Genomic DNA, 21,919 nt, shown 5'->3' on the forward strand with positions numbered 1-21,919 from the left:
AGACGTCTACAGTGCGGTGGAGTTGCGCTCCCGGAATCATCTGTGAGCGCCGGGTCTAGAAGACCCGGTGCATCACAGATCGCGGTAAATTGGCGCTGATAGCGGCCGTTTACCACGTGATTGCTCCGTCAAATGACGGAGCGATCACTTGTAAACAAGGACGCCGGTTCCTCCCCCTCTCTGTACCGATTGGTACAGTGTGAGAGGAGAGGGGGGAGAACGGAAGCAGCAGCAGCAGCTGCTGTGGGCTGGATCTGTGACAAATGCAGTCACAGATCCAGCCATCCCTCCCTGCGCAATACTCTGCAATACCAGCAATACTCTGCAATAACACCAATGCCCCCCATACTCTGCAATACCCCCCATACTCTGCAATACCCCCCAATACTCTGCAATACCCCCCAATACTCTGCAATACCCCCCAATACTCCGCAATACCTGCTAATATGACAGAAACAAGATATTTTTTATAATTTTTACAGAATTTTCAGTGTTTTTTCTTTTATAGCTCAAAAAATAAAAACCGCAGAGGTGATCAAATACCACCAAAAGAAATCTCTATTTTTGGGAAGAAAAGGACGCCAATTTTGTTTGGGAGCCACGTCGCACGACCGCGCAATTGTCTGTTAAAGCGACGTAGTGCCAAATCGCAAAACCTGGCCTGGTCCTTTAACTACATTTTGGTCCGGGTCTTAAGTGGTTAAGCATAGACAGAGAACACAGGAAGTTATAAGTTGACAAGTTTTATGTCAGAATCAACTGGTAATAATATCAAACATATAAGAAATTGCTTTTAATGGTAATTAACAGAACAAAAATGAGCAGATAAGAAAGGTGGATTCTTATGCCCCGTACACGCGGTTGGATTTTCCGTCGGAAAAAACTTGGATGGTTTTTCCGACGGAATTCCGCTCAAACTTGGCTTGCATACACACGGTCACACAAAAGCTCTCTGAACTTTCGACCGTCAAGAACGCGGTGACGTACAACACTACGGCGAGCCGAGAAAATTAAGTTCAATGCTTCCGAGCATGCGTTGAATTGTTTCCGAGCATGCGTCGGAATTTTGCGCGTTTGAAATTGCTAAAGACGATCGGAATTTTCCATTGTAATTTTTCCCAATCTGAAAAATTGAGAACCAGCTCTCAATCTTTTGCTGGCGGAAATTCCGCCAGCAAAAGTCCGATGGAGCCTACACACGGTCGGAATTTCCGACCAAAAGCTCACATCGGATTTTGCTGTCGGAAAGTCCGACCGTTTGTACGGGGGAATTAGGGTTTACATTCCCTTTAAAGAGACTCTCTAGTTTATTGTCAGTGAGAATAACGAGACCACCAATATGGAATAAGAAGCAGTCTGAGGTATCTTAACTATGGAGGAACTTTCAGACAATATTCATCCCAGTGCAATCCAGATAATTCTCAGTTTTTTATCCCGTATAGATCACATCAATGAAGATGGATGAAGACCAAAGTCACATGACTGAGAGAATATTAGACCTCACCCTGGAGATCATCTACCTGCTGACCAGAGAGGTGAGGAGGATTCTGGGAGGTCACATGGCATGACTCTTATATCAGTGACGCAAGGAGGATTCTGAGAAGTTTGTTGTGACAAATGTTACTTTCTCTCTTTATACAGGATTATAAAATAGTGAAGAAAATATCTGGTGACCCATTAACATCCAGCAACCGTCTTCACAGGACATCACCCATCACAGTGCCTCCACCTCACTGCCTGACAGCAAAGGGAACCGGTGCCAAGAAGATTCTGGAAGTCACTAACAAGATCATTGATCTGCTGACAGGAGAGGTGAGCAGTGCCGGGAATGCTGGGACATTATTCAGTAACAGACAAGGGGTGTGTCTGGATGGTGACTGTATCATTGTGTGTGTCAGGTTCCTATAAGGTGTCAGGATGTCACTGTCTATTTCTCCATGGAGGAGTGGGAGTATTTAGAAGGACACAAGGATCTCTACAAGGACGTCATGATGGAGAATCAGCCGCCCCTCACATCACCGGGTAAGAGGAGACTTTATTATAAAGAAGAGAGCAGTACGGAGGCTTCACCTAGATCCCCCATCATCTGATAAACACATAGAAACAATGTATTCAGTCAGTGTGTGTGTTTCCTACAGATGGTTCCAGTAATGGGAACCCACCAGAGAGATGTCCCCGTCCTCTGTATTCCCGGGATTCCACACAGGAAGATCACACCATCCCTCATCATCATCGGGTAGGTGGGACTGAATATGTAGACCTAAAATGTATTCTGAGCTAAGAAATTACATGCTTCTGTGTAACTTTGTGTTTCCCTTGATGTTTTCTATCATATTTTGGGTTTAGGTTGAAGAATCGAAAGACATAAAAGTTGAGATTAAAAAAGAAGAAATATTGGTGAGTGGAGATCAGCAGTCTATGAAGAAGGAGGAGATGGTTATGGAATGTAAACAGGAGGAATCTTCTCCACACATGGAGACAAGTAAGTAATAAACACTAAATGCAAAAACATTTCTCAATTTCATTTTACTTTCCTGAATATTAACTTACATGTCCGTTGAATTCGCTCTGCACAAACAATCTTAAACCCACAATCAAACCAAGTGAAGACCAAAACTCATATAAACCAGAATTTTCTCCTACAATAAAATTATTTCTTCCTGATCCCAAATAGCAATCAGATAACTCCCTGGTTAAATGTTCTATGTTTTTTTTGTACAAAAATTGGTAGCTATTTAACATTTATGAAATGAACTACCAAGTCTGTAAAATCCATTACCTGTGTCATACTATTCTACATATTAAAGCTCTAATGCAAAGAATTATTTTTGTATACATTTTTTCCTCCAAAACCAGTTAATCCTGCCTGTGTTAAAGAACTTCACATCCTTTATTACGGAAAAGATTAAGAAACTGTAACTCTTGACAGTAGGAACATCATCGATGTACCTTCCCCTCAAACCAACATTTCCAACAAATGGTAGCGATATTGTAGTACATATGATATAGAAATCTCCAGTCCTCTCCTGTAGAAAGTAATCTTTACATTTACTGCACTACCCAAGGTACTCAATGAACAAGAAGGAGAAACTACACCATATGAATGGGCCACCTCCATTCCTCATAATAACGTCATGTTCCCAACTAATGAGGTGGAGATACTGTACACCATATGAAAGGTCCATCTCCATTCCTCAGCATAACGTCATGTTCCCAACAAATGAGGAGGAGATACTGTACACCATATGAAAGGTCCATCTCCATTCCTCAATATAACGTCATGTTCCCAACAAATGAGGAGATACTGAGATTGCAGGCTTGGCTGGCTTAAATCAGGTTTGATCTCCACCCAGAGACTGTCCACCTGCAAGGTGATTAATGTGGCCAGACAGACATGGAGAAGGCCATATGAAAGGTCCATCTCCATTCCTCAATATAATGTCATGTTCCCAACTAATGAGGTGGAGATACTGTACACCATATGAAAGGTCCATCTCCATTCCTCAGCATAACGTCATGTTCCCAACAAATGAGGTGGAGATACTGTACACCATATGAAAGGTCCATCTCCATTCCTCAATATAACGTCATGTTCCCAACAAATGAGGAGATACTGAGATTGCAGGCTTGGCTGGCTTAAATCAGGTTTGATCTCCACCCAGAGACTGGCCACATTAATCACCTTGCAGGTGGACAGACAGACATGGAGAAGGCCATATGAAAGGTCCATCTCCATTCCTCAATATAATGTCATGTTTCAATTCTCATTCTAACAATGTTATCAATGCACAAATACTGTTACCCGATGTGGTTTGGGGTGTATTGTGCCCTTTATGTTGCTTGTATTCAGTTTTTTACAATTGCACCTAATACCGTAATTTTTTGTAGTTGTTAAAAGTTACATCAAAATAGTAAACTCCTGAATGCAAGACTAAAATAATTTTTATAACACTTTTTTTTAAACATTGCTTTCCAACAGGTGGACACTGTGTACGGAATATGAATACCTCAGATGGACACTGTGTACAGAATATGAATACCTCAGATGGACACTGTGTACGGAATATGAATACCGCAGAGGGAGATTTTATTTTATTTCCAGATTATGAACAAAATAACGGAACATCACAACATTTCCCAACAACCAATTCCTTTGGTCAAAGACCTTACTATGTGGCAAGATCTATGGCTCCTTCGAATCCTGAGGAATCCCCTCATTATTCACATAATATGACTTCAGATATTCATCCAAAATCTCCCAGTGTGGATAGATCAACAGATCCCTCTAATTCCAAGGAGTCTCCTTTAAACTACGAAGGAGTTCATATAGGAGACAATTCATTGTCAGGTTTAGACTGCAGGAAATCTTTCACTAACAACAGAGCACTTCTTAGACACCAGAGAACTCACACACATGAACATCCTATTTCCATTTCCAGTGATGGGAAATGTATCAATATGAAAGGAAATCTTATTACGCACCAGAGAAGTCACACAGGTGAAGGTCCTTTTTCCTGTTCAGAGTGCGGGAAATGTTTGGCACACAGAGAGGGCCTTTATATACACAAGAGAATTCACACGGGTGAGCGTCCTTTTTCCTGTTCGGAGTGCGGGAAATGTTTCACAGAGAGAGGAAAACTTCTTAGACACCAGAGAATTCACACTCACGAGCGTCCTTTTTCCTGTTCGGATTGTGGGAAATGTTTCTCTCAGAAAACAGATCTCCTTCGACACCAGAGAATTCACAGAGGTGAGCGTCCTTTTTCCTGTTCGGAGTGCGGGAAATGTTTTACAGAGAAAGGAGGCCTTAGTAGACACCAAAAAATTCACACAGGTGAGCGTCCATTTTCCTGTTCTGAGTGTGGGAAAGGCTTCATTGTGAAGGAAAATCTTCTTATACACCAGAAAAGAACTCACACTGGTTAGTAGCCTTTTTTTCTAACTTCTTATACACCAGAAAAGTCGCACAGGTGTGCACCATTTTGAATGTTCAGAGTGTGGGAAATGTTTCATGCAGAAAGGAGACCTTCCAACACACCAGAAAATTCACATGGACATACAGAAAAGTGTAATACTTGGACAATAGAATTCACACAAATGAATATACTTTTTCACGTTTTTCTTCGAAAGAAACCCTGTTTGGACACCAGAAAATTCAGTGATGTAAAGTAATGCCCCGTACACAGTCCAAAGGACTTTTTCCATCGGATTTTCCGATCGTGTGTAGCCCCATCTGAGTTTTTTCATCGGAAAATCCGATGAATTCCATCGGACTTTAGATATAGAGCATGTTCTCTTTTTTTCCGATGGAATTCCGATGTGATTTGGCTGGGCAAAAGCACAATCGTGTGTACGCGGCATAAGACACGTTTGAACAATTTCCTATAGAGTAGTATTCTGCATTTCCACAGCTCTTCAAGCAAATAATCCTTTCTGTAGTCAGAAGTCAAACCTTTTTTCCTCCCACAAAACACAATATGTGTTGTTATGACTCCAAACAGAAAATATCATTTCATTCAGTAAGGAAAAGGTTATGAATCATAAACTGTTGACAATAAGAATATCATCTATGTATCTACCCCAAAATCATTGTCGACCAGATGATATACAAAACTCCTGTCCTATGTAATCTTTGAATTAACCACATTACCAAATAAAGAGGAGATACTGTACACCATGTGAAAGGTCCATCTCCATTCTTCAATATAACGTCATGTTCCCAACAAATGAGGAGAAGATGTTGAGATTGCGGGCTTGACTGGCTTAAATCAGGTTTGGTCTCCACCCAGAGACTGGCCATATTAGTCACCTTGCAGGTGGACAGACCGACATGGAGAAGGCCATATGAAAGGTCCATCTCCCTTCCTCAATATAACGTCATGTTCCCAACAAATGAGGAGATACTGTACACCATATGGAAGGTCCATCTCTATTCCTCAATATAACGTCATGTTCCCAACAAATGAGGAGGAGATACTGTACACCATATGAAAGGTCCATCTCCATTCCTCAATATAATGTCATGTCCCTAACAAATTAAGTAGTGGAAAGCCTCTACTGCATTCTTACAGTACAAATGTCATCATTGCACAATGACTGTTATCCAAAGTGGTTTGAGTGTATTGTATTGTTTATCTCATTTGTATTTATATTTTTTCATGTGATTACTCCCAATACCAGAATTCTGTAAAAAATGTTGAGTGCTGTACAAACATATATGACTTCTAAATGTAAAACACGAAGCTTACATTAACATTTATTAAAAAATTGCATTCCAAAAAAAGGTTACTGTGTACGGAATAAAAGTACCTCAGAGGGAGTTTTTTTTCTTTTTACATTTCCAGGTTGTTATGTAATGGGATGGTACACTATTCTTCAAGAAAAAAAAAAACCTTTAGTCAAAATATGCATCACAGACCTTTGGAAAGATCAATTGATCCCTCTAATCCTGTGGAATCTTCAATAAAATCATAAACTTGTACTCCAGATCTATATCTCATTATAATTATTATATATCTCAATATGAGATTCAGCAGATTCATTCAATCCCCAGGAATATTTATCACGCCATGAAGGAGTTCAATCAGTAGATCATTCATTGTGTGTAGTGTGTGGAAAATATTTCACGGCTAACAGAGAACATCCTCCACACCACAAAACACACAAATGTTTCAGTGAGTAAGGAAAACACCTTACACCAGAAAGGTCACACAGGTGAGTGCCTCTTCTCATGTTTAGAGTAAGAGAAATGTTCCCTTCAGAAAGAGGACCATCTCAGTCATCAGAAAGGTCACACAAGCAACAGGATATGAACCCGTAGACATGAGTGACTAGTGAAATTCTCATGAATATTGATTGTTCATGGAAGAGTGGCCTTCATAGACAACCTCTATTATTGTTATTGTAATAAAAGCACTTGAAGAAGCCAACAAAATAAATTGCTGCACACAGAGGGAGGAGAACTGTCAAAATAATGTAGTGTGGATGGTGGAGGACAGGGGTCGGAGAATGTAGTGTGGATGGTGGAGGACAGGGGTCGGAGAATGTAGTGTGGTTGGTGGAGGAGAACTGTCGGAGAATGTAGTGTGGACGGTGGTGGAGAGCTGTCGGAGAATGTAGTGTGGATGGTGGAGGACAGGGGTCGGAGAATGTAGTGTGGATGGTGGAGGAGAACTGTCGGAGAATGTAGTGTGGATGGTGGGGGAGTGCTGTCGGAGAATGTAGTGTGGATGGTGGAGGAGAGCTGTCGGAGAATGTAGTGTGGATGGTGGAGGAGATCTGTCGGAGAATGTAGTGGGGATGGTGGAGGAGAACCGTCGGAGAATGTAGTGTGGATGGTGGTGGAGAGCTGTCGGAGAATGTAGTGTGGATGGTGGAGGAGAGGTGTCGGAGAATGTAGTGTGGATGGTGGAGGAGAGGTGTCGGAGAATGTAGTGTGGATAGTGGGAGGAGAGCTGTGAGAGAATGTAGTGTGGATGGTGGAGGAGAGCTGTTGGAGAGCTTCCCATCACCGCCGAAAATACCAGCTAACTAAGGCTCTCCACAGCACCAGAAAGTTCAGAAACACCTTCCGTTGCTCGCGGAAAATCCGGGGAAAATGGATAGTGTAGGAGAGCTGTCGGAGAATGTAGTGTGAATGATGGGGGGAAGAGCTGTCTGAGAATGTCATTTGGATGGTGGAGGAGAGCTGTCGGAGAGTGTAGTGTGGATGGTGGAGGAGAGGTGTCGGAGAATGTACTGTGGATGGTGGAGGAGAGGTGTCGGAGAATGTAGTGTGGATGGTGGAGGAGAGAGGTGTCGGAGAATGTAGTGTGGATGGTGGAGGAGAGATGTCGGAGAATGTAGTGTGGATGGTGGGGAGAGAGATGTCGGAGAATGTAGTGTAGATGGTGGGGGAGATCTGTCAGAGAATGTAGTGTGGATGGTGGAAAGCGTCGGAAGAATGTAGTGTGGATGGTGGAGGAGAGCTGTCGGAGAATGTAGTGTGGATGGTGGGGGAGATCTGTCGGAGAATGTAGTGTGGATGGTGGAGAGCGTCGGAGAATGTAGTGTGGATGGTGGAGAGCGTCGGAGAATGTAGTGTGGATGGTGGAGAGCGTCGGAGAATGTAGTGTGGATGGTGGAGGAGAGCTGTCGGAGAATGTAGCGTGGATGGTGGGGGAGATCTGTCGAAGATCGTAGTGTGGGTGGTGGGGAGGGGGGAGAGCCAGGGCCGTCTTACTGAGTGGGCCCTGTTGGGCACAGCCTGGGGGCCCCACGTTTTCCTCTGGCCCCATCAGAGATGGCAAATGACACACTGTAAAGTAGAAATATTGTACTTCCATTCTTGAGAGTAGGTGCGTAGATTGGGGGAACCTTATAGGGGCCCCATAGCATTACTTTTCACAGGGGCCCATGATGCTATTAAAGCGGAGTTCCACCCAAAAGTGGAACTTTGCTTAATCCACTCCTCGCCCCCTTACATGCCACATTTGGCATGTCATTTTTTTTGGGGGGGGGGAGTGGGGGCTTCAGGAGGAGTGGGACTTCCTGTCCCACTTCCTCCTTCCGCCGAGGGGCTGCTAAGGCGAATAGTCTAATCGCTTTTCTGCAGCCCCTCACTGTAGGCGATCGCCTGGGACACGTGACAGGTCCCAGGCGATCGCCTGTCCAATTGGATGGCGCAGCGCCGCTCGCGCATGCGCAGTGGGTGCCCGGCCGTGAAGTCGAAAGCTGTCACGGCCGGGTGCCCACACTTGGAATGAAGACGCCGGACGGAGAGGGGGGGAGAGGAGCGGAGCCCCAGCCGGCGCGTCGCTGGAACGTGGAGCAGGTGAGTGTATGTTTATTAAAAGCCAGCAGCGGAGCCCCAGCCGGCGCGTCGCTGGAACGTGGAGCAGGTGAGTGTATGTTTATTAAAAGCCAGCAGCTAAACTTTTTGTAGCTGATGACTTTTAATAAACATAAAAAAATTACTGGAACACCCCTTTAAGATGGCCCTGGGGAGAGCTGTCAGCAAATGTAGTGTGGGGGCTGGGGAGAGCTGTAATGTAATGTAAAAGCAATTCAAAAACATAAGGATATATCGGTACTGTATATACAATACGTCATAGTGTTACATTTCAAAAATGAAATTTTGATTGCAGTTCTATCAGTTATAATCTGTGTGTAATAATGTATGTAACACGATAAAATACGGCTTTACAGCCATGCAGACTGCAGTATTGATATTCTCCACAAGGAGGCTATCTGGCATAATGTGAGTTGAAGTCATGCACAGGAAGTGAGGTAAGGAGGACAGAAGAATTGGTGTGAAATAGAAACAGGAAGTTCTGGGTGAAAGTTGAGTTGGGAGGAAGTACAGAGGAGACATTGCTGGAACTGGCAGCAGAGAAGGTAATACAATATGTAGATTTATAATATGTGTACAGATGTAGACTTAATATATCCAACTGTCCATCCAGAGCCTCTGGTTTATAGTCCAGATACATCCTAAATATAGAACCATTTATCCAACTGTCCATCAGAGCCTCTGGTTTATAGACCAGATACATTCTAAATTTACAGCCATTTATCCAACTGTCCATCCAGAGCCTCTGGTTTATAGACCAGATACATCCTAAATATAGAACCATTTATCCAACTGTCCATCCAGAGCCTCTGGTTTATAGACCAGATACATCCTAAGCATGTATATGGATAGGGAAGTTCTTCTTTCACGCCAACACCTGTTAGATGAAAAACTGGCCGATGAATACCACTACAGAAGACGTTGGATTGGAATGCTTTGATGTGGAGGGCTCCCCTTCCAGCCTCAGTTTCCCCCTCTTGGCTCTATCCATTAACTCCTGCTGGTGCTGAGGGGAAAAACAAAAGTGCCTTCCTATGAGGAGAAGCAGCAGAGGTTACTTGTGCGACTTGAACAGGGTGGGAGGTAGAAGGGAAAGATGAAGCTACAGTGACAGGAGATGAACCAAGGTGAGCCATCTTCTCTCTCCTTCGGGCCAAGCAGGACCCATCACTTTGCTGGATGATATGACTACTTATTCACATGGTGCCCAGGGTATTCACATTTTTGCCTCGTTGACAGTGCTGAGCACAGATGTTGTAGATGATCATGGTTTCTTCAGAAGTCAAGGTATTAGAGAAGACCCAAGGTATTTGAGTACACTGCTCACTCTCCTGAGATTTTGCTGCTGTGCAACTTTCTTTCTTTCATCCTCTCCCTCCCCATCGCTCTGCTGGTCCATGCCTTCAACCCATGTGGGGCTAAGCACCACTGTCATCAACCAGCTCCTTTTCCTGACTGGGCTCAAAGGCTATATTCACCTTTTCATAAACAATGAAAAGCTGATCTAGTTCACATGAGGTCAACTTTTTTCATGAAAAGGTGAACTTGGCTTTCAAGCTTACAATAAGCACTGGCCTGACTGCAGAAACTGACCACCCTGCTCTTCACACTTGTCTGATCCTTCCCTACCGTGTTTCCCCCGAAAATAAGCCTGGGTCTTATATTAATTTTGACAACAAAAGACACAGTAGGGCTTATTTTTGGGGTAGGTCTTATCATGCCATGTGCTGTCTCTCTCCCTCCCTGTCACGAATCCCCTGTGTAAAAGTGCTTGTAGAATGTTGTTATCACACTATGCAAAACTGCTGCATGCTGAGATGTAGTGCCACATGCCTTTTTATATCGCCTGTGACACGCTGGAGCTTTGCAGAGGCAGGGGGGCCTAAGATCCCCCCGCTGACATCTCAGAGAGGGGGAGATCAGCTGAGTGCAGATTGCCACTTCCTCAGCCTGCCGGAGCTCTGCACAGGGAGGGGGGCCGAGATCCCCCGCTGACATCACAGAGAGCGGTAGATCAGCTGAGTGCAGCTTGCCACTTCCTTTTTATATCGCCTGTGACACGCTGCAGCTTTGCAGAGGCAGGGGGGCCCAAGATCCCCCCGCTGACATCTCAGAGAGGGGGAGATCAGCCGAGTGCAGCTTGCCACTTCCTTAGCCTGCTGGAGCTCTGCACATGGAGGGGGGCCAAGATCACCGCTGACATCTCAGAGAGGGGAGATCACCTCGCCACTTCTTTAGCCTGCCGACCCTCTCCTCTTTGCTCCGAGCACTGTTGGGGGGCGAAATCCCCCACTGACAGCTGGGAGGAGAGGAGCAGGAGATCAGCTGTATTCCGAAGGTATTTGGCACAATTGACACACACAGTCTACACTATACACTAATGCAACGGAGTAGTGTATACACACACACAAACACCCTACACTAGGGCTTATTTTCTGGGTAGGGCTTATATTGCGGCCCTTCCCGAAAATCGCACTAGGTCTTATTTTCGGGGTAGATCTTATTTTCGGGGTAGATCTTATTTTCGGGAAAACACTGTATTTCTGCTCAGAGGAAAGTAAGGCTTGGGCATCAGTGCATGATATGTACTTGTCCTCTACCGTTGGTTGTTTTGTGTCCTCAATCAACAGCTCCATCATGGAAGGTTGAAACAAACGTGCAGACTGTTCGACTGCTTCAGGAGTATATGGGGGGATTTGGTAGGGAGGCAGTGGAGGAAGCCTGTTCATCAGTCACCAAAAATTGGCTGCTGTTTGCCTAGCAGAAAAATGTGAAAGAGGTGGTTTGAAGTGACCCATGCTGCGTCATTCACTCTAGTAGGGTAATAACACTCACCTCCTACTGTAATAAAAACTAGACATGTGCAATTATTTTAGTTACGAATACGTTTTCCGTCAATTTTCGTTATTTTAGTTGATTCGTTAACATACGAATGAACGAACGGTTTATCGCAATGAATAACGATATTTTCAAAATAACGAATATGGAAAACAACGAAGATACGAAAGAAGAAAGAAACGAAAACATAGAAACAACGAAAATACCGAACCCCAAAAAAAAAAAAAAATTCCGAAAAACAAAATGAACGAAAATGCAAACTTACTAATATTCGAAGACCGAAAAGAAAACAACCGAAATGCCGAACAAAGAATAAAAAACGAAAATCAAAACTAACGAAAAATAAATTACGAATCTTCGGAAAACGTAAATGAAAACAACGAAAATACGAAATAATGTAAATTAGCTTTCGTTAGTACTGAAATATTTCTGGACATTGACCAATAGCCACTGAGCGCTGTCCCTTTCCTCTGAAGAGGTTTGTTCCTTCCCCCAATGAGCTTCTTTCTCATTACCTCCTGGCTCCTTGTGTCTTTTTCTGTGTTAGACTGCAGTGCATCTAATTTCTAGATTTGTATTTGTAATATCTGACATATTTTAGTTTTCTTCTACGTCAGACTTCATTCTAGACAGGGTGTGTGTGCTAACTAAGACAGTCAAGTCAATCACAGTAAAGTACGAATTACAAAATTACGACGAGTAGTGTGTCAAATGAACATAAAATGTATTCTAACAGAATTACGAATGCAATAAAATCTACAAAAGTACGTTTTTACAATCAAAGGAAATTAGACACAAAAATACGAATGATCATAAAGCAACGAAGATATATTTCTTACGAAAATACGAACGCGGCATGATGGAAAATATAATGTAAATACGAATAGCAAAACAACGAAAATTAAACCAACATAAGAACGAAGGAACGAATAAAATCATTTTAAAAATACGAACGCGGCAGAATACAAAATATAACGAAAAAACTTATCTCGATTCAACGAAAAATAAACTAACAGAAAAAACGGAAACGGAAAAAAAAGTGTTACGAAAATACTAGAGTACGAATACGATAACTAACGTCTTACGAAATTACGACTCGTTACGAATCACGATAAACTAACAGAAACGAAACAGAAATAAACAACATTTTTTGCTGTGCACATGTCTAATAAAAACAGCAGAAAAATTACAACACTAATGACACCTCCCCCTCCTATATTCTCCATAACACAGGGGGGTGTTCTGTTGTCCTCGCAGATAGCTGGATACAATATAAATGATAAGAGTTTTGACAAGTTTTATGTCAGAATCAACTGGTAATAATATCAAACAGATATAACAAATTGCTTTCTATGACAATTAACAGAACAAAAGTGAGTAGATAAGAAAGGTGGATCGTAATGCCGCGTACACACGATCAGACATTCTGACAAGAAAATCGTGGATTTTTTTTCAATGGATGTTGGCTCAAACTTGTCTTGCATACACACGGTCACACAAATGTTGATGGAAATTACGAACGTCAAGAACGCGGTGACGTACAACACATACGATGAGCCTAGCAAAATGAAGTTCAATAACCAGTGCAGCTCTTCTGCTTGATTCTCTGCCTGCGTGGAACTTTGTGCGTCAGAATTGTGTACACACGATCGGAAAATTTGAGAACCAGCTTTCAAATTTGATGCCGCGTACACACGACCGTTTTTCGGGTTCTAAAAATGATGTTTCTAAGGGTCTAGAAAAAACAAAGTTTTTTTCAACTCGATCATTAAAACGGCCTTGCCTACACACGATCGTGAAAAAAAAAAATGTTCTAGCAAAGCGCAGTGACGTACAACGGCACTATAAAGGGGAAGTTCCATTCGGATGGCGCCACCCTTGGGGCTGCTTTTGCTGATTATGTGTGAGTAAAAGACGATTCGCGCTTTTCAGTCTGTTACAGCATGATGAATGTGCTTACTCCATTACGAACGCTAGTTTTACCAGAAGAGTGCTCCCGTCTCATAACTTGCTTCTGAGCATGCACGTTTTTTTTTCATGTCGTTAAAGCGCACATGCGACCATTTTTTACAACCTTAAAAACGACAACGTTAAAAACGTTGTGATAAAATAGAGCATGTTCTAAATTTTTAATGCCCATTTTTTAGATCGTGAAAAATGCTCTGGAGCCCACACACGATTGTTTTTAATGACATTAAAAAAAATACGTAATTTTTTAGAACCCCGAAAAATGGTCGTGTGTACGCGGCATTAGTTGTTGGAAATTCTGACAGCAATTTGTTCGATGGAGCTTACACATGGTCGGAATTTCCGACAACAAGTTCTCATCGAACATTTGTTGTCGCAAATTCTGATCGTGTGTACGGGGCATTAGGGTTTACATTCCATTTAAAGAGACTCCCTAGTCTACTGTCAGCGAGATTAATGAGACCACCAATATGGAATAAGAGGCAGTCTGAGGTATCTTTATTATGGAGGAACTCTGTTCAGACATTATTCATCCCAGTACAGTCCAGATAATTCTCAGTTTATTATCCGTCTACAGAGAGGAGAGTCCTGTATAGATCACATGACCACATCAATGAGGATGGATGAAGACCAAAGTCACATGACTGAGAGGATACTAAACCTCACCCTGGAGATCATCTATCTGCTGACTGGAGAGGTGAGGAGGATTCTGAGAGGTTACATGACATCACTCTTATCTTTCAAATGGCCTGACCAGAGACGCAAGGAGGATTCTGAGAAGTCTGTTGTGACACATGTTACTTTCTCTCTGTACACAGGATTATAAAGTAGTGAAGAAAATATCTAGTGATCCATTAACACCCAGCAACCGTCTTCAAAGGACATCACCCATCACAGTGCCTCCACCTCACTGCCCGACAACAGAGGTAACCAGTGCCAAGAAGATTCTAGAAGTCACCAAGAAGATCATTGATCTGCTGGCAGGAGAGGTGAGTGGTGCCGGGAATTCTGGGACATTATCCAGTAACAGACAAGGGGTGTGTCTGGATGGTGACTGTATCATTGTGTGTGTCAGGTTCCTATAAGGTGTCAGGATGTCACTGTCTATTTCTCCATGGAGGAGTGGGAGTATTTAGAAGGTCACAAGGATCTCTACAAGGACGTCATGATGGAGAATCAGCCGCCCCTCACATCACCGGGTAAGAGGAGACTTTATTGTAAAGGAGAGAGTAGTACGGAGGGTCCACCTAGATCCCCCACCATCTGATAAACGCATAGAAACAATGTATTCAGTCAGTGTGTGTGTTTCCTACAGATGGATCCAGTAATGGGAACCCACCAGAGAGATGTTCCTGTCCTCTGTATTCCCAGCTAACAGTGGGGCCCAAACTGTAGGGTGGTGCACATTATTGTAAAGGGTCCACCTAGACCCCCCATCATCTGATAAACACATAGAAACAATGTATTCAGTCAGTGTGTGTGTTTCCTACAGATGGATCCAGTAATGGGAACCCACCAGAGAGATGTCCCCGTCCTCTGTATTCCCGGGATTCCACACAGGAAGATCACACCATCCCTCACCATCATCAGGTAGGTGGACTTAAACACCAACTTTAAACATGTATTCCAAGCAAGGAGATTACATTCTTGTATGTAAATTTATGATTCCTTTTTTTTTTTTATGTTTTCTATCATCTTTGGGGTTTAGGATGAAGAACTAAAAGACATCAAGGTTGAGGATAAAGAGGAGGAAGAAGAGAGGTTGGTGAGTGGAGATCAGCAGTCTATGGAGGAGGGGGAGATGATTATGGAAAATAAACAGGAGGAATCTTCTCTACATATGGACACAAGTAAGTAATTCCCTGAATTATTATGCCAAGTCATTTAAAATCTTTCCCATCAATCTCTATACTACCTTTTTGCAGCTTTTCCACAAAGAATCCTTTCTGTATACAGAGCTTCATTTGTTTTCCTCCAAAAACACACAGTTTGTACTGCCCTTGTTTAAGACAGGGAACTTCATATTCCTTCTTTTAAGGAAAATATTAAGAAGATGCGAAGCCTCGTACACACGACTGGTTTTCCCGGCAGGAAAACTGCCAGGAGAGCTTTTGGCCGGGAAAACCGCACGTGCGCATGCTTTCTCACAGTTTTCCCGTCAAGAAAACAGCTGTGAATCCCGTGGGGAAAATAGAGAACCTGCTCTCTATTTTCCCGTCGGGATTCCCAGCGTTTTTTCCGCCAGATCTACTACTTACCTATGCGAAAGACTGCAGTGGCAGTGCCGATGGAGCATACACACGGCCGAGATTCCAGGCCAAAGCTCCATGGCAGTTTTCCTGCCGGGTTCTCGGCTTTCCCCTCGGTTTTCTCTGCGGACTTTTTTCCGCCGAGAAAACCGAGCGTGTGTACAGGGCTTAACTGTTGACAATAAGTACATCATTATTTTATTTACCCTTCACCTAAACATTTACAACAAATGTGGTAGAGGTGGTGTAGACCACATGGTATACAAATTTCCAACCCTCTCCTGTATAATGTAATCTTTGTATTTACTACATCTAATTGTTACAAAAAAAAAAAAAACAGGAGATACTGTATACCATATGAAAGGTTCATCTTCATTATTCAATATAATGTCATGTTCCCAATGAATGAGGTAGAGGAAGGCCCATTTAATCTTTGTTGTTAGAATATTACCCAATGTTTCTAGCAAATGAGGAGGAGATACTGTACACCATATGAAAGGTCCATCTCCATTCCTCAATATAACGTCATGTTCCCAACAAATGAGGAGGAGATAATGTACACCATATGAAAGGCCCATCTCCATTCCTCAATATAATGTCATGTTCCCAACAAATGAGGAGGAGATACTGTACACCATATGAAAGGCCCATCTATTATCCTCAATATAACGTCATGTTCCCAACAAATGAGGAGGAGATACTGTACACCATATGAAAGGTCCATCTCCATTCCTCAATATAACGTCATGTTTCCAACAAATGAGGAGGAGATACTGTACACCATATGAAAGGTCCATCTCCATTCCTCAATATAACGTCATGTTCCCAACAAATGAGGAGGAGATACTGAGATTGCAGGCTTGGCTGGCCTAAATCAGGTTTGGTCTCCACCCAGAGACTGGCCACATTAATCACCTTGCAGGTGGACAGACAGACATGGAGAAGGCCATATGAAAGGTCCATCTCCATTCCTCAATATAACGTCATGTTCCCAACAAATGAGGAGGAGATACTGTATAGCAGGGGTGCACAACCTTTTGAAGAGCGAGGGCCACTTAAGCGACTTGGTAAATCGATCGTGGGCCACAATGAGCGGAGCGGGTGGATGGCATGTCCAAGTCAGCTCTGTATATGCAGAGCGGACACGGACACCAGGTCCATCTCCATTCCTCAATATAATGTCATGTTCCCAACAAATGAGGAGGAGATACTGTACACCATATGAAAGTTCTGATGAGGATATGTAATATAACCACCCAGGTGTATGCTTAGGTAATGCAAAATAACACTTTAGTGATCCCTCATATCTGAGAGATATTCCCAACAAATGAGGAGAAGATACTGTACACCATATGAAAGGTCCATCTCCATTGTTATATCAAAATTGAGATTTCTGAATACAAGACTTAACGACTTCATATAACATTTGGTTTAAAAATTGCTTTCCAAGAGATGTACACTGGATACGGAATAAGAACCTCAGACGGAGATGTTTTTTTTTATTTCCAGATTATGCACAAGATAATGGAACAGCACAAAATTCACAACAAACACATTCCTTTGGTCAAAACTTACATCACAGACCATACTGTTTGGCAAGATCGATGGATCCTTTGAATCCTGAAGAATCCTCTGTTCGTTCACAAAATATCACTTCAGATATTAACCTAAAATCTTGCATTGTGGATAGATCAACTGATCCCTCTAATCCCAAGAAGTCTTCTTTAAACCATGAAGAAGATTCATTTGAGACTGGGAACAAAGTACCTTTTAGACACCAGAGAACTCACATTCCTGAACACTCGTCTTCCTTTTCGGAGTTCGAGAAATGTTTCACTAATGAAGGACAACTTCTTACACACCAGAGAAGCAACACATGTGAGCATCCTTTTTCCTGTTCAGAGTGTGGGAAATGTTTCACTCAGAAAGGATGCCTTCTTATACACCAGAGAATTCACACAGGCGAGCGTCCTTTTTGCTGTTCAGAGTGCGGGAAATGTTTCATTGAGAAAGGAAAACTTTTAACACACCAGAGAACTCACACGGGTGAACGTCCATTTTCCTGTTCAGAGTGCAGAAAAAGCTTTGCTCAGAAAGGAACCCTTATTAGACACCAGAGAATGCACACAGGTGAGTGCCCTTTTTCCTGTTCAGAGTGTGGGAAATGTTTCCCCGAGAAAGGGAAACTTCTCAGACATCAGAGAGTTCACACTGGAGCAAGTTCTTTTTCCTGTTCAGAGTGCGGGAAATGTTTCACAAAGAAAGGTAAATTTCTTAGACACAAGGAAACTCACAGAGGTGAGCATTCTTTTTGCTGTTTAGAGTGCGGAAAATGTTTCACTGAGAAAGCAAACCTTCTTGTACACTATCAAAGTCACAAAGGCAAGCGCCCGCACTCATGTTTGGAGTGCGGAAAAATTTTCAACCGCAGAGGGAACCTTCTTAGGCACCAGATAATTCACAGCCGTGAGAGTCCTTTTGCGTGTTCTGAGTGCGGGAAATGTTTTGTTGTGAGAGAAAAACTACTTAAACATCAGAGAATTCACCATAGTGAGCATCCTTTTTCCTCCTAAAGCCTTGTATACACAATTGAAATTTCAGATGGGAAAAGTGTGATGGCCGAACGTTTGTATGCTCCATCGGACAATTGTTGGAATTTCCGACAACAAATGTGGGATAGCATGCTTTAAGATTTTCCGGCAAAAAATGTGTGATGTTGGATTATCCGATCGTGTGTACAGAAGTTCGTCGGAAAAAAATCCAAAGTACAAACACGCATGCTCAGAAGCAATGCTAACCATAACACAACATTACCAGAAGTTACCCAAAGAGTGGCGCTAAGAGCTGACAAAATACGTAATTTCTGTTGGACCACAATTCTTTGCCGCTTGTATGCAATACAAGTCCTACGCTTTGTCCGATGGAAATCCAGTCGCGTGTTAGCGGCTCATGGCGCGTACACGCGGTCATTTTTCGGCATGAAAAAAACGACGTTTTTCGGCATGTAGAAAAAAAATTGTTTTTTCCAACTTCATCATTAAAACGACGTTGCCCACACACGATCGTTTTTAATAAAGCGCGGTGACGTACAACACGTACGACGGCACTATAAAGGGGAAGTTCCATTCGCCTTTGGGCTGCTTTAGCTGATTTCCTGTTAGTAAAAGACGATTCGCGCTTTTCTGTCTGTTACAGCGTGACGAATGCGCTTACTCCATTATGAACGGTAGTTTTACCAGAACGAGCGCTCCCGTCTCATAACTTGCTTCTGAGCATGCGCGGGTTTTTAATGTAGTTTTAGCCCACACACGATCATTTTTTACAACCCGAAAAACGACATTGTTTAAAACGTCTTTAAAAAATGCAGCATGTTCGGAAAAAAAAATTGTCGTTTTTCAGAACCCGAAAAATGATGTGAAGCCCACACACCATCATTTTAAATTACATTTTTTTAAAACGTCGGTTTTTTTTCATGCTGAAAAATGATCGTGTGTACGCGGCATTAAGAGTGCTAGGGATGTTTCACTGTGAAACTACTAGAAAGGTTACAAAGGCAAGCTCGATTTTTTAAGTTCAGAGTGCAGGAAATGTTTTACCCAGAGGGAAGACCCTCTTACACACTAATTTACATGGGCAAACATCCATTTTTCTGTACAGGGTGCTGGAAATGTTTTACCCACAAAACCATCCTACTTAAACCTAAGATGATAAACAAGAGATTAAGCAATAGAGTAATATATTGAGTCAGTTTTAAACTATTTTTCTTAGAATACTATTCTACATTTCTGCAGCTCCTCCAGCAAAGAATCCTTTTTGTAGTCAGAAGTTAAAACTTTTTTCCTCTCACAATACACAGTCTGTATTTCCTGTGTTCCAGTCAGGGAACTTCACATCATTCATTAAGGAAAAGATCAATAAATCTTAACTGTTTACAAAAAGAACGTCGTCAATGTACCTATCCTACATCCCCACATTCCCAACACATGTGGTGGAGGTACTGTTGGTGATATGGTGTACAAACCTCCAGTCAACCACACTGCACAATGTTACAAACAAACTATGGGGAGATACTTTACACCATAAGAAAGGTCCACCTCCATTCCTCAATATAATGTCATGTTCCCAATAAATGAGGAGATACTGTACACCATATGAAAGGTCCATCTCCATTCCTCAACATAAACTTCATGTTCCCAATAAATGAGGAGGAGAAACTGTACACCATATGAAAGGTCCATCTCCATTCCTCAATATAACGTCATGTTCCCAACAAATGAGGAGGAAATACTGAGATTGCAGGCTTGGCTGGCTTAAATCAGGTTTGGTCTCCACCCAGAGACTGGCCACATTAATCACCTTGCAGGTGGACAGACAGACATGGAGAAGGCCATATGAAAGTCCATCTCCATTCCTCAATATAACGTCATGTTCCCAACAAATGAGGAGGAGATACTGTACACCATATGAAAGGTCCATCTCCATTCCTCAACATAACGTCATGTTCCCAACAAATGAGGAGGAGATACTGTACACCATATGAAAGGCCCATCTCCATTCCTCAATATAATGTCATGTTCCCAACAAATGAGGAGGAGATACTGTACACCATATGAAGGGTCCATCTCCATTCCTCAATATACCATCATGTTCCCAACAAATGAGGAGGAGATACTGTACACCATATGAAAGGTCATCTCCATTCCTCAATATAACGTCATGTTCCCAACAAATGAGGAGGAGATACTGTACACCATATGAAAGGTCCATCTCCATTCCTCAATATAACGTCATGTTCCCAACAAATGAGGAGGAGATACTGTACACCATACGAAAGGTCCATCTCCTTTCCTCAATATAACGTCATATTTCCAACAAATAAGTTAGACAAAGACCCATTTCTCTTCTCACAGTAAAAATGTGATCATTGCATAGACACTGCTATCTGTTGTGCTTTTGGTGTATTTATATCCTTTATCTGATTTGTATTTATTTTATGTTATGATTGCACCTAATTCTATGCCAGAACTCAGAGAAACTGGTGAGTGCTGTACCAACATATAATGTTTCTGAATGGAAGACTTGAAGCATACTTATAAACTTTTATTAAAATATTGTTTTTCTACATACGGTCACTGTGTAATAATATCTCAGAGGGAGATTTTGTTTTATTTCCAGATTGTTATGCACAAGATCATTGAACATTACACTATTTCTAAAGAATAAATTCCTTCAGTCAAAATATACATACTATGATGGTGCAAATAGATCAACAAATCCAACCAATCTTATGCCGTGTACACACGGTTGGAATTTCCGACAACAAATGTTCGATGTGAGCTTGTTGTCGGAAAATCCGAGCGTATGTATGCTCCATCAGACATTAGCTGTTGGAATTTCCGACAACAAATGTTCGAGAGCTGGTTCTCAATTTTTCTGTATGCAATTCCGACACACAAAAATCCTATGCATGCTCGGAATCAATTCAACGCATGCTCGGAATCATTGAACTTAATTTTTCACGGCTCGTCGTAGTGTTGTACGGGACCGCGTTCTTGGCGATCGTAATTTCCGACAACATTTGTGTGACCGTGTGTATGCAAGACAAGTATGAGTCAACATTCTGTCGGGAAAAAAAAAATCCACGGTTTTGTTGTCGGAATGTCCGATCGTGTGTACGCGGCATTAAAGAATTTTCTTCACGCCATGGCAGAGTTCACATAACATTGTTATGTTCAGGTTGTGCTAAATATTTCCCAAAAAACATGCAAAAGAGAGCATGCCTATTTATATTCAAAGTGTGGGAAATTATTCTGTGAGGTTCCTAGACACCATGAAAGACCTTTCCTATGTTCAGCATGAAGTACATTTTTCTGCAAGAAAGGAAAACTTCTTATACACCAGAAGTGCCACCTGAAAAAGTCACCAAAAAAATCACAAAGACGAGGTTTCATGATGATACAAAAACTAAAGCCCACTCTACTTCATTTTATATATATATATATATATATATATATATTTACACACACCAACACAC

General features: G+C 42.2%; 2 protein-coding genes across 2 annotated transcripts; both read left to right on the top strand.

Moving 5' to 3' along the window:
* Nucleotides 1–2,160: 2,160 nt before the first annotated feature.
* Nucleotides 2,161–5,243, top strand: LOC120909489 (gastrula zinc finger protein XlCGF17.1-like). The gene is made up of 2 exons (XM_040321266.1): nt 2,161–2,482; nt 3,980–5,243. Exons 1-2 carry the CDS (start codon nt 2,419–2,421, stop codon nt 4,924–4,926), a joined length of 1,011 nt encoding a protein of 336 aa, XP_040177200.1. The 5' UTR covers nt 2,161–2,418; the 3' UTR covers nt 4,927–5,243.
* Nucleotides 5,244–15,195: 9,952 nt separating this feature from the next.
* LOC120909487 (gastrula zinc finger protein XlCGF17.1-like) lies at nt 15,196–18,733 on the top strand. The gene is made up of 3 exons (XM_040321263.1): nt 15,196–15,226; nt 15,345–15,486; nt 17,395–18,733. Exons 2-3 carry the CDS (start codon nt 15,423–15,425, stop codon nt 18,456–18,458), a joined length of 1,128 nt encoding a protein of 375 aa, XP_040177197.1. The 5' UTR covers nt 15,196–15,226; nt 15,345–15,422; the 3' UTR covers nt 18,459–18,733.
* The last annotated feature ends 3,186 nt before the right edge of the window (nt 18,734–21,919 follow it).

This window comes from Rana temporaria, chromosome 8 (genome assembly GCF_905171775.1).
Source record: "Rana temporaria chromosome 8, aRanTem1.1, whole genome shotgun sequence".
Classification (NCBI taxonomy): Eukaryota; Metazoa; Chordata; class Amphibia; order Anura; family Ranidae; genus Rana; species Rana temporaria.

Coding starts and splice junctions, on each gene's coding strand:
- LOC120909487 (XM_040321263.1), top strand. CDS start 15,423: ATGGAGGAGGGGGAGATGATTATGGAAAATAAACAGGAGGAATCTTCT. Junction 15,487..17,394: donor TTCTCTACATATGGACACAA/GTAAGTAATTCC, acceptor TTTTATTTCCAG/ATTATGCACAAGATAATGGA.
- LOC120909489 (XM_040321266.1), top strand. CDS start 2,419: ATGAAGAAGGAGGAGATGGTTATGGAATGTAAACAGGAGGAATCTTCT. Junction 2,483..3,979: donor TTCTCCACACATGGAGACAA/GTAAGTAATAAA, acceptor GCTTTCCAACAG/GTGGACACTGTGTACGGAAT.